Below are 17499 nucleotides of genomic sequence, written 5' to 3' on the forward strand. Positions count from 1 at the left end.
ACTTGCCTTGCCTTGCCTTGCCTAATTTGAAAATATAACTGGGATCCTATATAAATTCCAAAATTTCTGAGCTTAAACAACCATAATGATTTTGCATAATTGTATAATCGTATGTCCTAATCGTATGGAGGCCTGTCTCTGCCTGAATAAAAAGGTATGACTCTATATCTGAAAGTCACCTCTATATCTATCAAGGTGACTTTTAATTCTGACTTTGTTTCTCAATTGCAAGCTAGTGTCAGAACTTTTATATTTTATAATATGACCATATCTCACAAACATCACTTTATATTTTGCAGTTGTGACTTTGTTTTTTATAATTGTGACTGTGTTTCACAATGTAAATTCACTGTATATCTCACAATTACAACTTTTTTCATAAAATTGGACAATACGCAACGTGAATATATCTCGGAGGTGTGATTTTTAATTTGCGTAATTGTGACTTCTCACAGTCTTACAATATGAAAGTCACAATGTGACTTTAAATCTTGCAACTGTCTTTGTCATAATTATGGCTGTTATATCTTACAATGTGACATGATTTCTCACAGTCATGATTTTGTTTCTGGTAATTTTGTCTTGCAGTTTCTCGTATTTGAGACATTGTGTCACAGTGTGACACTGTGTTGCAATGGAAATATCCCACGTTGCTTTATGTCTCACAAACAACTTTGTTATTTTTATTTATTTTATTTTTATTTTTTTTGGAGGCAAATGTCTTTTATGGATGTGGGTCAAAGACGAAAAGGGTGTTTCAAGCATCAAAAAAATAAAAGTACAATACAGCATTGAGTTTTGTTTTTTCCCCATACATTAGAATGTGTCCTGTTTAAGTTTATATTTTTCTGAACAAAAAATTATTATTATCATGCATTTTTTATTATGTTTGACAGAAGACACACACTAAAATGTCATTCAGTGTAACAATATTTATATACCAAAAAATCTTGTTAGGCATATTTAAAACATATTAAAAGACTCTATTTAAGCATCACAGTGCAGCCCTCAAATATCAGTTAACTTTAATTTTCTTAAATCTTTATACTTTGCTAATGTCCTTCAAACCACTATGTTTTCTTAAGTTTTTGTAAGGAAGTGAAAATCATTTAAAATATATTAAAACTTAGTATGATCATATATTCTTATTTGTATTTTAATAAGTACAGGTATAATAAGTATATTGTTTCACTTTTACATAAATATATGTGTTACACTGAATGACCATGGTTTGTTACTCTGAATGACGATTTGCCAAAAAGAGAGATAACATTGCCATTGTTCCCATAACTGAAATATTTTTAGTATTAATCTGTGTCATTAAATTAGTTTTAATAATATTCCTGAGTAAATGACTGCAGAAACAGATGTTGAAATATAATAAGCATTGCTAATGCTTGCTTAGCTTGTCACTTTGTTTCTGACTTGCTCGGCCTCAAAAATTCCTGCTTGCAGCCAAATTTATTAATACTTTCTGTTTGCAAACATAAATGACATTATCAGGATGAGTATTTGGGGTGGGCCTCAGTGATCTCTCTTGAACTACTGGCATACTGTAGTGAGGGGGTCTCTCTGCCCAGAATTATTGGCAAGCTATTATTCCAACAATTACAATCCCCAATACCCTTCTCTTTTCCTGGCTAAAGGCACGTTCACATCATGTACGGTAAGGATAAAGATAAAAAAATAAATAAAAATCATAAAAGTGGAGAAAAAAAAACCTTCTGTATAAAAGAAAAGCAGATTCCACAGCACAACTAACGATAACTGCACAGAGAAACGATATTGTAGGAATCTCTTTTATATTGTTGGAATTTTTTTTCCAGCTGATGAATGATTAAAGCATTGACAGCCAATTACATTTACATTTACATTTAGTAATTTAGCAGACACTTTTATCTAAAGCGACTTACAAATGAGGACAATAAAAGCAGTCAAAACTAACAAAAGAGCAAGAAAAACAAGTAGATAGAATAGAAAAAATAGAATAGAAAATTCAATTAGAATTCATTCAACTTTAAAGAGCTCCAGCATTTAAAGTGGCAGACAACAAATCTGCAGCACATGCTTAGAATGAACGGTGCTATTGTTCATCAGTGTGGAGGCTAACATAGTTACTGTTATAGTTATTTTATAGTTATTGTTCTTGGTGTGAACGGGCTTTAAGAGTGCCACCCAAGCTACTGGGTCCACAGTTTTTTGGCTTTTTACAGTGCCTAGTGACTCCCTCTGTTCATGGGTGTCTATAATTAATCAATAATCAAATTAAACAATACCAAAATGCATTCAAATATTAATATTTATTAAGTTTAACACATATTTGTCAATGCTAAACATTCCTCATTTATCTGTAATATAAATAAGATAATAAAACTGTTATTTATACAGTGATACTGTCATTCAGTGTAATGAATGACACTGTGGTGTAACAGAGAATTTGCATTACACTGAATGACAAAACCATTACCCTGAATATCGAAACTTCTACATCAGCTAATATTACAGGCAATCAAATGGCCACCTATTTCAAACAGTGAACTTGACCAGTAAAGTTAATCGCAATTATTCACGACATCTACTTGTTTTTCAAAAAATCGAACATTAAAAGTGTTTTTTGGCATTTAACTGAATGACGTGTGTTTTTGTAACCTATGTTAACACACCATGAAAAGGTGAAATTATCAAGTATTTAAGAGCAATAAACTCACTTTTCTGCAGCACCACACGGTCTTCCAGGTGCCATTTAATAATATCACAGACTGCCGAATGACTATCAGTTTTTTATATGATAAAAAACTACCTGTTACACTGAATGATCTCAGTTAAACTGCATTTTCGGGACAAAAGTCCCCTGTCGATTTAAATACTTTAAAAAAACAATAAGCCATAGTCCTTTTAATATAACACAGCCAATACTTACTTGAAAATGCCAAGACAACAAATATATTTTTTAACTTAAATCGAACATTAAAAGTGTTTTTTGGCATTTAACTGAATGACGTGTGTTTTTGTAACCTATGTTAACACACCATGAAAAGGTGAAATTATCAAGTATTTAAGAGCAATAAACTCACTTTTCTGCAGCACCACACGGTCTTCCAGGTGCCATTTAATAATATCACAGACTGCCGAATGACTATCAGTTTTTTATATGATAAAAAACTACCTGTTACACTGAATGATCTCAGTTAAACTGCATTTTCGGGACAAAAGTCCCCTGTCGATTTAAATACTTTAAAAAAACAATAAGACATAGTCCTTTTAATATAACACAGCCAATACTTGAAAATGCCAAGACAACAAATATATTTTTAACTTGGTATTTTATATGTTTATTTAAAGATGTATTGGTAAAATCAAAGTCCGGACCATTACACTGAATGACAATTTTACACTTTGGAACATTATTTCCCCCATATTTTGACAGTTTATTGTCACAAAAGTTATTTGAAATATGAAAGTAGACAATTTACTTGCATTTAAAATGTTTTTTTTTTATGCATTTAAAATTACTTTCGTAAATGTAATTTGATGCGGACACCAAAATGGTGACGTCTCGTCTTTGACCCATGTACATACAGAAGTACGTACACACTAGAGGTGTGCTGTGCTGCTCCCTTGACCCCTATATGCTTTTAAGGCAGAAAAATATGGTTTTGTGTAAGTGCCATTTATTTCATGACTTTGCATCAAACGCTTTTTGTGTTGTAGCAACAAATTGCCTCTAATTGTGCCAAAATAGTTGCAAAGATACATAATCAATAGGGTAGTGCAGCTGTTTCCAAAGGAGCCTTTAAACACAGCTGCTGCTGCACCCAACGTCCCCCCTCTCTCTTCTGACTCGTCCTCCACCCATGTTTTTCTTTTTCTGTTCCCTTTCAAAAGCTGTCACCTTAACAACGGGCCATATAATAAGTCCCTGTTCTCTTATGAGCCCTGAACCCCAAAACCGCCCAGAGCCGGGTGCTGGTTTGCCCCTCTTTGTAGTATATGGAATTAAAGCTCTCAGAATGACTGTTTGAAAATGTTTTAAGTTTTGCGAAGCCCTTGGCTCCAGTTGGGAACGGGGGACTATTGTCGTAGAGGCTGCTGTTTAGCTTAGCAGCAGATGAGTGTTAGCCTGAGATTTCAGTATGACCTGTAGTATGACCTGCAGACCTGTGTATTTTTGTTTCATACTTATTTGAGAAAGGGTGAAGGTGACCTTTTACTCTCTCTACCCCTCGCTCTCTCTTTTTCTTGCTTTGTTTGAATCAGCTAAGGCAGCATGTTGTTGTGTTGAGAGGAAACATGTGGTTTTTGTTAGCAGGGACTGGGTGTCTGGCACCATGAAAAGCACTGGGGGTTAAAGGAAGATGGGGGTGGGGGGTTGGAGGGGTAATGGGACATTGAGATTGAAGACCCCATAGTTAGACGGGAATCAAGGGAGAAACACTCTGCAATTGTGACAGACAACTTTCTCCTCTCTATACACACTATCTGTTTTTCAGTGTATAAATTTAGGATAATTGTACTTGAGAAGCAAAACAGCGTGATATTAAGACTTCAGAGAGACTGGGGCAAGTTGTCACACTTTTTACTGCAGTGAGTATTTCTCAGAGTGGGTTTAAGTCATTTTCTGTAAAGGCATAGAATTTAAAGTCTTGACTACAGAAAAAAGTATTTTGAACATTTCTGCTTGCTCAGGATAAAATATACAGTTAATTGAACATACACTGACCTTTAGCAGGGCAAGTTGTCACAATGAAATCTACCATTAAACAGCCTTTTATTGGCTTTACTGCAAAATGGAAAAAAAATAAAACATAAATCATGAAACAGCAAAAATGTGAAGCCAAATTATTATATATTATAATGTATAACATTTAAAACCACATAAGACACCTTGCCTCAGTCTAATACTTGTTAAAAATACTCTTGTCCTTAGACTACAGTTTAACCTTTTGTTTGAAATCTACCTCTTGCCTGATTGAATGTGAATATATATGAAGCTTGTGACTTACCTCTGTGACAACTAGCCACAGGTTCACCTATATTTTTTATTCGGTTTATTTTTCATACAACAATTTTTTTTCTTGTTTCATGCATAAATCTAAAAACATAAATCTAGTACTGCCTATGCTTAAAACAAGAAAATGAAATATTTGATTGGTGTGCACAAGCTAAACTTCATTCAAGAATACTTAGTCTGCAGATTTTTTGAAGCCATTTTTCATTGTAAATGTCACTAACTCATGCAAATACAAATTGTGAACAGCCATAAAGGAACTAAAAGGTGATAAAGCAGTGTAATGTGTGCATATGTCTTTGCAGCTGGAGCAGATGCTGTTGCAGCAGTCAGGAGATTCAGAACAGCAGAGTGTGCATGGCGCAGAGCAGGGTTGGCTAAGAGATGAAGGACGATCTTATAGGCTGAAGCTCCAGGCCTTTCAGGAGAGCCAACACAGACAGGCTCAGCTGGTGCAGAAACTACAGGCAAAGGTCCACTGTTAGATGTGGTCTCATTCAGCACATTTGATTTTGTCAAAGATGGGAAAGATTCTTTGAGGGGAAAAATGATTTTGTAATTCTGGGGAACTTACTTTTAGAATATATATATCAAAAAGAAACAATGAAGCTTTGGTATAGTTAGGATTGTGCTCCATCTTAAGTTGCAGAGTGAAGAGTGAAAGTATGTGTCTGTGTCCACAGTTGCTCCAGTATAAGAAGAGATGTGGAAATCTAGAGCAGCAGGTGCTGGAGAAAACCTCAGAGTCAGAGAAGCTGAGGCTCTCGGTACGTCTCAATGCAGAAATTCACAGCCTTTACTGGTTGAAGAACATATTACTCCTTCACACAAAAATTTCAGTGGAACTTTTTAATTTTAAGAAATATATATCTGTTCCTGTGACTTTTGTTTGTTGTCAGGTGTTGCACTGTATTCTGGTGTTAGGTATAAACCTGCCTCTGTCCTTGTATTTAGCTCCAGTCACACCTAGACTCTTCAGCACACCGTCTCCAGCGCTTTGAGCAGGAACACAGTAAACTTGCACTGCTGGAGGATGAGCAGAAACGGTAAGAACAAGAGTGATATGCACTTCTGACAGCGAGAGGTGCAGAGAAATCGGCCAAGTAGTACGTCAAGACTTGCTATTTGGAACCAAAGGAGAATTGTAAATTTTGGAAAATGAGAATGATAAACGTACTCGGTTACTTAATGTAACCTCGGTTCCCTGAGATACGGGAACGAGTACTGCGTCTTGCTAGACGCATATGGGAAAAAAGTCTTTTTTCTCCTGAACTGAAGCCTTCTTCATTCACGCAGTGAAACTGCACGGCCATTGGTTCGTGCAGTGTATTAAAAAACAAACCAATGGCTAGGCAGCGGAGCTGCACGAGCCTATGGCGACGAAGCCTGCCAAGCCTGCCGAAGCCCGCCAGAATGGGCGGGGCATCTGGCTATATAAGCGGGCGTTCGCCACAGGATTCTCAGATTACTTCGACTGAAGCGACGACTGAGTCGTGCAGCTACATAGCACGGCTAGCAACGCAGTACTCGTTCCCGTATCTCAGGGAGCCGAGGTTACATTAAGTAACCGAGTACGTTCCCTTTCGATACTACACTCGTACTGCGTCTTGCTAGATGCATATGGGAACACAGTACAATCACGCCGTGCTAATGTAGTGGAACGACTAAGATATCAAACTTCCATAAGCAACCATTGCCCATAGAAAAGTTAACAACATCCCAAGGCTAAGACAGGTTGAGCTTCCTGAGGTCAATCGTTCCAAAGTACTCCTGTAACTAAGACACCCAAGGGTCGAGAGCTAACAGGTGAACTGATGCCAGAAAGCTTGAGCGTGATATGGTCAAGGGCTCTCCGCCAGATCTGTTTACTCAGCGCATGTCACTTCAAGCGGAAAGGACTCTGGCCTGCAAGGCCGGGACTTCCAGGTTATAAAACCTTGCAAATGTGGATGGCGAGGTCCAGCCGACTGCCTCACAAATATCCGCAATGGACACACCACTGGACCATGCCCAAGACGAGGCGATGCCTCTAGTCGAGTGGGCCCATACTCCAATGGGGCATTGAAGACCCAAGAAAGAGTGCGCTAGCGAGATGTAGTCTACTATCCATCTAGAGAGTCTTTGCTTCATGACCGGAAGCCCTTTGGTGCGGTTACAGAAGCTGACAAAGAGTTGTTCCGACTGCCTATAGGGGGCGGAACGTTCAATATAGATTCTCAGAGCTCTGACGTGGCAGAGCAGAGATAGCTCTCTGTCCTCTTCAGAGGGAGGAAGCGCAGAGAGCGTAATGACCTGTGCTCTGAACGGAGTGGAGAGCACCTTAGGTACGTAACCGTGCCTTGGTTTCAGGATGACTTTAGTGTCGTTAGGCCCGAATTCCAGGCAGGCAGGGCTAATAGAGAGTGCCTGCAGGTCCCCTATTTGCTTTACTGATGCCAGTGCTAGAAGCAGAGCAGTCTTCAGCGATAGCGACCGAATGTTGGCAGACTGTAGCGGCTCGAAGGCGGGGCCCTTCAGGGCCCTCAGCACTGTGGGCAGATCCCATGAAGGGACAGTAGGGGGATGAGGCAGATTCAGCCTCCTGGCACCCCTTAGAAAGTGGATGACCGTGCTGTGTCTGCCCACCGATTGGCCCTCGATAGGGGCATGAGAAGTCGCTATAGCCGCCACATAGACTTTGAGCGTGGATGGGGAGCGTCCCTTATCCAGCAGCTCTTGTAGAAATGACAATACCTCTGTCAAATAGGAAGTCTGAGGGTCTTTGCCACGGTTTAGACACCAAGCGGAGAAAAAATACCACTTCAAGGCATAGAGGCGTCTCGTAGACGGGGCTCTAGCCTCCGATATTGTGTTTAAAACTCGCTCTGGGAGGCTGGAAGGCTCCCGTTGAGTGGCCAGAGGTGCAGGGCCCATAAGGTCCACCTCGGCCTTGCCGAAGATCTCCCAGATCCTCTGAACCGTCTGCAGATGGAGCGTCCACCTTTTCCCGGGGGCCAGGGCTGTTACACATCCTGACTCACCCTGATCTGCAGGTGTCCATGACGCCACGCATGGGATGGAACCCGTGATTTCAACCAGCGCTGAAGGGGGCGTATACAAAGCAGACCCAACTGTAGCGCTGGCGATGCCACCTCCATGAGGCCCAGCATCCTCTGAAACGCTTTGAGAGGGCGAGTGGTACCGATCTAGAAGGAGGTCGCTAGCCTCCGTATGGCCTGAGCCTGTTCCGGCGTGACTACAGCTCTCATTTGGGCTGAGTTGAAAATTGTTCCCAGGAGTCCCAGGCACTCCAGGTGGCTGAGGAGGAGGGTCCTGTGTGATATTAAATCTGCCTCTGACTGGGCCAGAAGGAGCCAGTCGTCGAGGTAGTTGAGAATGCGGATTCCCATCTGTCTCAGAGGGGAGAGAGCAGCGTCCATGTACTTCCTAAAAGTGTGGGGGGCCAGAAAGTATGCATCCAGCGAAAAGAACCAGTCTCTTGAGCGGATTTGCGCAAGGATCTGTTTCAGCGTAGTCATCCTGAACGACCTTTTCATGAGGGCGTGATTCAGGTGTCTGAGATGGAGGATGGGCCGGAGGCCACCATCCTTTTTGGGGATGAGGAAGTAGAGGAAGCCTGTGGAAGCCTGACTCGCTCTGAGCTGGGTGAACCGTTTCTACGGTTCATATTGCCAGCAAATTCATCACCTCTGAGTGCAGGACGTGTGCATCTTTGCTCTAAACTGAGGTGGTAACCATGCAGTTGAATCGCGGGATATTCAAGCGAATTGCAGTGAATAACCTCGTTTTATTGTCTCCAACACCCAGTTTGGCACTACAGGGATGGCCTGTCAGGCCTCGGTCCATGTGACAAGGGGTTGGATTAAATTGAGAGGCTGGTCGCCGTATGGGAACCCCACACTCAAGAGGAAATTTGCTTTCCCTGAAAATGCTTTCAAAAAATGCTTTGCTAAACTTAATGCTCTCATAGCAGAGCAATCAGCCCCCGTGAGTGCTGCCTCAGTGTGGGCGTGGCCCAGACGCTTCCAATTTGAAGCTGTCAGTGATAATAATCATTAGTGACAGCATTCTCTTTTAATCTGCCTAAAAAAGATCAAACCGCTCGTTAGAAGAGGAGTTTTGATGATCTTTATGTGTAAACACTCTGACAGATCAAAAATGCTGCGCGCATTCTCTCAAATCCGCTCGTAGCGGATGAGGGGAGGGGCGGGGCCGTCTTCATTCAAGAAGGCGAGCCGCGAGCAAAGCGGAGCGAGACATGAACTCTCGTAGTAAGAGCGGTCTGTCTCAGCAGAGCAGCCTCAGTGTGGGCGTGACCCAGGCGAGAGGCGCGTTCAAATACAAAGCTGTCAGCGATATTGAATCATTGGTGACAGCGTTCTGCTCCAAACCGCCCAGGAGGATTGAGCCACTGAGCCGACAGTGAGGGGCGGTGTTCCTCACGTGTAAACACACTGGCAGATCAAAGAGCTGCATGGAGAATGATGCAAGTGGGGGCCTTGCCGGCATTAAATCACTCAGTCTGATCGATCATACCCGCGGATTTGCCACTTCTACCTCCGAGTAACTGGGAGGAGAGAAACACAAGAGCGGGGGAAGTGGGGCTCAGCGACGCACACACAACTGCGAAGCTGCCCACGTTTTGCTTGGATCTGCCTGGGAGGATTAAGCTGCTCGTATAATGAGGTGCGCTGATCCTCATGTGTAACACACACTGGCAGATTAAGCACGCATGATTTGTGTCGAGGATTGCTCAAGTCTGATCGTTCAACCCGCGAGCTCGTCGTTGCTTCCTCCGAGGTAACTGGGAGGAGAGAAACATGAGCGAGGGGAGGCGGGACTGCCTTCCGCGAATGAACAGGGGCAGATTGCTTTCGTGGTAAAAGCAGCCCGTGTCTGTGAGCACAGCCATAGTTACACACACACAAATTTGAAGCTGCCAGCGGCAGCATCTGCTCCGATCTACTTAGGAAGAGAGAGCCGCTCGATGTAAAGAGGGGCACTGATCCTTACGTGTGAGACACGGATCGAAGCGCAGCGGGGAGAGGGCACAGTGCCAGCATGAGATTAGTCCGACCGATTGCTTATTTCCTGACTCCACTGTTTCCCTCTCCGAGGCTCGCTGCGAGAGGAAAAACGGGAGAACGGGGCTGCCTCCAGTGAAGATGGTCCGCGAGTGGAGAAGAGCGAGACTCATGCTCGAGTGAGCATTTTGTCTCAGTAAGCGCACAGCTCACTGCCCTTCTGCGGCGGATCCGAGTGCAACGGGGAGAGCGAGCACGCAGGTACAGTGCCGGCATGCGATCGCTCAGACCCGGTTGCTTAGCTCCCTGACTCCGCTGTTTCTCGCTCCGAGGCTCGCTGAGAGAGGAGAAACGGAGAGCGGGGCTGCCTCCAGTGAAGGCGGTCCGTGAGTGGAGAAGAGCGAGACTCATGCTCAAGTGAGCATTCTGTCTCAGTGAGCGAGCAGTCTCTGCATGGTGTCTGCCCAGACAGATGATGTACTCATTGCTCTTCTGCATCGTGCAAGTTCGTCGCTTTCGTGGTAAAAGCAGCCCGTGTCTGTGAGCACAGCCATAGTGACACACACACAAATTTGAAGCTGCCAGCGGCAGCATCTGCTCCGATCTACTTAGGAGGATAGAGCCGCTCGATGTAAAGAGGGGCACTGATCCTTACGTGTGAGACACGGATCGAAGCGCAGCGGGGAGAGCGAGTACGCAGGCTCTGTGTCGGCGTGAGATCGCTCAGATCCGGTTGCTTAGTTCCCAGGCTTCGCCGTTTCTCTCTCCGAGACTTGCTGAGAGAGGAGAAATGTGAGAGCGGGACTGTTCAGTGAAAGGCGGTCCGCGAGCAAATGGAGAAGAGCGAGAAGAGCGAGACTTATGCTCTAGTGAGCATTCTGCCTCAGTAAGGGCGTAGCTCACTGCCCTTCTGCGGCGGATCCGAGTGCAACGGGGAGAGAGAGCACGCAGGCACAGTGCCAGCATGAGATTAGTCCGATCGATTGCTTATTCCCTGACTCCACTGTTTCCCTCTCCGAGGCTCGCTGCGAGAGGAGAAACGGGAGAACGGGCCTGCCTCCAGTGAAGATGGTCCGCTAGTGGAGAAGAGCGAGACTCATGCTTGAGTGAGCATTTTGTCTCAGTAAGCGCACAGCTCACTGCCCTTCTGCGGCGGATCCGAGTGCAACGGGGAGAGCGAGCACGCGGGTACAGTGCCGGCATGCGATCGCTCAGACCCGGTTGCTTAGCTCCCTGACTCCGCTGTTTCTCACTCCGAGGCTCGCTGAGAGAGGAGAAACGGAGAGCGGGGCTGCCTCCAGTGAAGGCGGTCCACGAGTGGAGAAGAGCGAGACTCATGCTCAAGTGAGCGAGCAGTCTCTGCGTGGTGTCTGCCCAGACAGATGATGTACTCATTGCTCTTCTGCATCGTGCAAGTTTCCCTGCACGAGCTACACTCGCAACATGACATTTGCAACAACGTCGCTAGAATTTGCTCTTTTAGGGCTTACCTGCTAGAAATAAGCTCTTTCAGAATCGCCGGATGGCGGCAGGGGAAATGGACCGGAACTGCTACACTCGCAACATGACATTTGCAACAACGTCGCTAGAATTTGCTCTTTTAGGGCTTACCTGCTAGAAATAAGCTCTTTCAGAATCGCTGGATGGCGGCAGGGGAAACGGACCGGAACTGCTGCGTCGCTGTAGCGGCGGAAAAGCAGGTCAGCTATGCTGAGAGGTCCCGATTCCAGCTGCGAAGGCGTGTCAACGGCGAGCAGGCTTTCAGGATCAGCGATGAGAGTAGAGTCGTCGCTGAAGGAGAAGAAATCTGAGAATCCTGTGGCGAACGCCCGCTTATATAGCCAGACGCCCCGCCCATTCTGGCGGGCTTTGGTTCGTTTTTTAACCTTTTCGCACGTGAGTTTAAAATATACTATCTGAGCCCCCGGTGTGATTTCTTTTAGGCAACCGTTATTTTAGAACGTATCGCTTTACTGTTTCCATGGAGACGCGTCATGTTTGTCACGTGACACACTGCAGCCACAATAGCGCTGTATGACACATGCATCGCTTTTATTTAGTTTTTCCTTTTTTATTCAAAATATTCACTGACGTGTTCCCTATATTATGAAATATCTGATATTCCGATACTCAAATACGTGTAAGTAAATGTATTTGGTAGTATAAACACCTTTATAATGACCATGTTAGTTGATCTATAGAGGGTGATGAGCGCCGCCATGTTAGTTCGTGCTGAATCCGAGCTGTGGGTTTTACGACACGTAAATTCACTCTCTCCTCCCGAAAGACATTAAAGTAAGTTTCCGGTGAACAGGAAGAAGTGTAGACTAAACTTTAAAGTTACCTACATATGTGTATATGATATCAATAAAACATGTCGTCAAATTATAATTGGGATTATTATTGCCACTTCCATAGACATCGGTGTGTATTTTACAAACTATACATTTATTGTTTTACTAGTACTTATGTGTATTTAGATGTCTGAAACCTAAAATAAGCATTAAATGGTTGAAAACACTGTGATATGACAAACGAGCTTGTCCGTCTCTGGCTCAGTGCCAGGAAAAGCGTGAAAGCAGATTTGAATTTTGAATTCAGCAGTTGATCACATGACGCACTGAACGTTCTAATCACACCGGTGTGATCGTACACTCCAGGGACCAGCCTAGAGTGATCACACCGGTGTGATCGTACACGTTAAAGGGTTAATACACTGCACGAACCAATGGCCATGCAGTTTCACTGCGTGAATGAAGAAGGCTTCAGTTCAGGAGAAAAAAGGCTTTTTTCCCATATGCGTCTAGCAAGACGCAGTACGAGTGTAGTATCGAAAGGGAACCTTGTAGAGAGTTTCTGTTTCTTTGTTGGAAAATCCATCTTAAGATGGTAGTTGTGTTTTGGAACACGGTACCTGGTTTCCTAAACCAGCTGTTTCAAAAACCAGCATGACCACCACAAACTAGTATGAACTTGTAGCTGAACCAAGATGGTCTGCCAGCTCGCACCACCTAAAGACCAGTTTATATCAACTAATGAACGGCATGGAGTAACCAGTGACCAGCCTGGAACAGGTAATGACCAGCTTAGACCAGCTAATGAACATTAATAACTTACTGTAGACCAGACTGGAAAATTAATGAACAGCATGGACCAACTAATGACCAGCTTAAACCAGCTAATAACCAATTGGAACCAACTGGGCTGGTTAGGTATGAGATTAGACCAGCTAATGACCAGTTTGGAGCTACTGTTGAGCACCTCAGACCAGCTAGAAACCAGCTTCCATGTTCTAAAACAGAAAGAAGTACCACCACCTAAGCTGAATTTTCCACCAGGGTACTTCACCCTTCTAACATTGAGAAACGACACATGAACAACATATATCAGGAAGGCAAATGCTGAACTGCTGTACATAAAATCTCCTAGCTGCCTACTTCAATCTCCACAAGTACATCCTGGTAATGAATCGTTTTAGAAGGGGTGTCAAAAGCAAAAGGTATCCAGTTTGTCAGACTTAATTATCACAGCCTTGTTCACTATCTTAGCCAAACGGATTTTACTGCACTTCATACAAAGAGCCGGCCAACCTACCATCCCAGACGTCAGCCTTTAAAAGAATGTGATTTACTGCGCCACTTGCCCGTAATTGAAACAGTTATGGCAAACTCTGGGCCGCCCAGCTGCCAAGCTCTCATTCATTTTTACACCTTAGTGCCTCTGTCAGAGAGCACACTGCACAGTGCAGTTCACCCGATCATCTGTGGCTCTACACAATTTATTTAATTTCCTATGTCAGAGAAGTCAACTGTACCACGGCTCATGATAATTTCATAACATGCCACAATTAACTGAGATTCAGCAGGGCAGAAATGTTACGCTTGTGTTACACTATTGCTAAGCTGTCTGCCTCGGCTTTGTGTTTTCTTAGAGGGGCACAAGCTGCAGAATTAAGCCAAACCACAGAATCATGGAGCAAATCTACTTATTGAAAATGATTAAACACATTCTTGTAGCTTTGATCGTGTCTCTCTCTGTTGCTCACCCCTTTGATGATCGTTTTGTTCATTGCCCTTACTGCCTCACACCCTGGCGTCAATCTTTGTATGTAACTGGGTGGATTCTGCCACGAATTATGTAAATAACCCTGTAAACTATTTGACAAGCAAGTCTGGTGGCAATTAGGCTGGAGCTGACATGGCCTTTATAAAACTGTCATGCACATTCCCCTCTAAGCGTGACTGGCAATGTAGAATGTGACGTGGGCCTTTATAAGCCTGTAAACATAGAAGCTGATAGAGGCCGTGCAATGGAGGGGGGTGAGATCATGCGCAAAGTTTGGCTCATGGCTTAACAGGTGTATCCCGGAATACAGTGCTCTGAAACAGTTCCATATATTTCACAGGTGTTCTGGTTTGAGCCAGGTCAATGCGCTGCTCCGGGAACAACTTGAACAAGCCAATGAAGCCAATCAGGCCCTGACGGAAAGCCTGCAGAAGGCACAACAGGAGGCAGAGCAGAGGGACACGCGACTCAGGAGGGAACTTGAGGTGAGAGGGAGGAGGAAAAAGAGACAGAGGGAAGGAAGGAGAGATCTGTAGTGTATGTTTTTATCCAAATCCACAGTTTAAGAAAAATCTTTCCTTAATCCAACCCAATGAAACTCAACTCTGGAACTTGTGGAATTCCACTCTGGTGCCTGTTTTGTCAGTCTGGACACTGTCTTTGTTTTAAATAATTTTTGTGATTTTCTCAGCTGTTGTTTCCTCTGAAAACATTCCAGTCGATTGGAAAAAAAAAAGAGCGAGAATTCATTGCTCGGTGCAAACATCTGGTGATATGAAGGGGCTCATGTAGTTTTCAGCCTCATACAGTCAAGAAAAATTTACTGTACCATTTGTGTAAGTGAGTCTCTGTGAGTGTGTGCGCCTAGCAGTTCAAGTCTAGCCATGTGCTTGTATGTGTGGGTGTATTCATTATTTTTCTTATGTGTGCATCTATAATGGAGACATCTTTAACCTCTTTGCCACCCTCCTTATTACCGAACCTGCCAACCATATGGCCATGTCGCTCTCCCGCAGATGAATAACTCCCGAAACGGCCGCGAGCAAGCTTGTGTGCGATCTCTGTGGCGCCAGGCCGCCTTCCTGCGAAGTTCTTTCACCCAGCTGCGGGCCTTCGCTGACAGGTAAGTGTAGCTTGCAGCCAGAACCCTCTTTCCAAACCCACCACCATTTATCCCTGCTTGGGATCAAAGCGCAGTGGGTCACCTGGGTCACCCCTCACCCATCCTGACCGCATCGTCCGGGGAAATGTGATGGTTAGATTGCCCTTCAGATTAGTCTTGAGCCATCCATCAGAGCCAAGCTTGATGAGGGCTCGGCCTGTGTAAATGCTGTGATCATTGTTGAGTAATTTGCTGTAATGTGGATTACCCAACACATGGACAGCAGAGAAAATGTTCACGGCCCTTACTCAGACACAACACTGTTCGAAGGGTTTATTCCCAGATCACAATATAATTTAGGCCACCTGGCTCTCGTCAGCTGTGAACAAAACACATTTCCTTGGGAACGTAAGGAAATTGTTGTGTAAGGAAATTGCTCCTGCTGGTTGTAATAGTTCTTTTTTGTGCTTTACAGGAGTCTATCGGACATGCGAGCCGAGTGTGTGGTGGCTGGCCATCGTCTTCATACGGCCTGTGTGAATTTGGAGGCTAGCATGAGCAAGCCTTGTACCCCTGCTAGCAGCGGAGTATCTGCACTGGAGAATCAGCTAAGACACAAACTGAAAGAGGCTATGCAGCTGCAGGCCCGCTTTGACGCAGAGAAAGTAGAGCTTAACTCTAGGTACAACATGTCTGTCTGTTTATGTACATGTCCCATTCATTTTTCACCAGTAATATACAAGTGTCATCATGCTTGAGCAGCATGCTGTAATAAATACATACAGTATTGGCAGCTGGAGTTAAATTATCGTATTCAAAGGATTTCACAGTGTCATAAATTTCAGCACCTATCCCAATGCTTTGAATTTAATTATTGATGTCCTGAACTCACATCTTCTAGATGACTCATTGTACATTGTCCTGAGTACTGACACACAGGGAAGGTCAGCACAGATTGCCTCACCTATCCAACTATGTGGCATGCCAAAACTAGAGAGAAAGAGTGTGTCTCTTTATTTGCTGTTCAGTATCCTCTACATTCTTCATTTACTTGTATAATATGTCAGTGGTCTATGACACTTTCTTTTGAGAGCGGATCCATGGATCTGACAGAGCAGGGTTGGGGTCTTCTGATGAATGGAGTCATTGCAGATTCTTTCTTCTACGTCCTTTCATCAGTGACAGTTTTATAATGTAGAGAGCAGAGATCACTCTCCATTTTGATATATGAAATTTTAGCTGAGCTTTATTGCAGCGGGAAGAAAGGGCCATAGACAAATGGGTATCAAATAAGCACACATAAGAGTGTTTAATCGTTTTGCCTCAACCATGTTAGTTAAACACATGCACAATTTTTTCATATTGTGGTAGTATGTATGCTCATGCAAAATAATGAGTACTGTAGGTCTTAGCATACCTCAGAACCTCAAAAAATCTGTGTTTATTTCAATTGCTGATTACAACATCGAAAAAGGGTGTGCTATTTTTCTTAAAGGAGTAGTACATCCAAAAATTTTTATTCTTTTATCAATTACATACCTTAATGTCTAAAGCTTTGAACCTTCAAAAAGAATGCAAAAGCTTGAAATATAATATAAAAGTGATCCATACAACTCTGAGTCTCTGAAGTTAAATTACAGCTTTTCTTGAGAAACAGACCAAAATGTAAGCTGTTATTCACTGATGATACTCACTTTCATTGAATTATTAGCCACTGAAGTTGAAGTTCACTTGAAAATCAGATGATTTGTGAACAAATGACTCAGGCCAGTTTTGTGAACCAGTTCAACTCATAAATTGAAATTATTAAATGTCAAATCGTACACTGTTACTTCTTACATGAACGTGCCAAAGGGAGCTATTGTGGATGTCAAGATTTTTAGGTAATGACAACTTAATTTCAGTCTGTTCCTCACAATCTATCATATGACTTCAGAAGACAGCAAACAAGTCATATGGACCACTTTTAGGACACTTTGGTATTATGATATTTAAAGTCTAACATACATGTATCTGTATAGGATCCTGGAATTGGGTGAAATGGTGAAGCAGCTCAGAGCACAGAACATTGAGAAAGAAAGCAATCTGACAGCACTGCGGAGCAGCATGGACAGTATGGTGAGCAGTGTTGCAGTAGAATCTTTTCCATTTCCATTTAATCATTTGGCAGACACTTTTATCCAAAGCGACTTAAAAATGAGAACAATAGAAGCAATCAAACCAACAAAAGTGCAACAATATGTACATGCTGTGACAAGTCCCAGTTAGTCTAACGCAGAACATGGAGCACGTTTTTTTTT

At 43.3% G+C, this 17499-nt stretch overlaps 1 protein-coding gene across 1 annotated transcript in view; it reads left to right on the plus strand.

Annotated features, from left to right (window-relative positions):
* LOC107696746 (rootletin-like) overlaps nt 1-17499 on the plus strand; it is a 63747-nt gene that overhangs the window by 27758 nt on the left and 18490 nt on the right. The window contains exons 4-10 of the mRNA XM_016497227.1: nt 5314-5481; nt 5692-5775; nt 5963-6054; nt 14438-14582; nt 15114-15220; nt 15675-15881; nt 17221-17317. Coding sequence (XP_016352713.1) covers nt 5314-5481; nt 5692-5775; nt 5963-6054; nt 14438-14582; nt 15114-15220; nt 15675-15881; nt 17221-17317 — 900 coding nt within the window. The remainder of the gene's footprint in view (nt 1-5313; nt 5482-5691; nt 5776-5962; nt 6055-14437; nt 14583-15113; nt 15221-15674; nt 15882-17220; nt 17318-17499) is intronic.

The sequence above is a fragment of the Sinocyclocheilus anshuiensis genome, unplaced genomic scaffold (assembly GCF_001515605.1).
Source record: "Sinocyclocheilus anshuiensis isolate Anshui unplaced genomic scaffold, SAMN03320099.WGS_v1.1 scaffold999, whole genome shotgun sequence".
NCBI lineage: Eukaryota > Metazoa > Chordata > Actinopteri > Cypriniformes > Cyprinidae > Sinocyclocheilus > Sinocyclocheilus anshuiensis.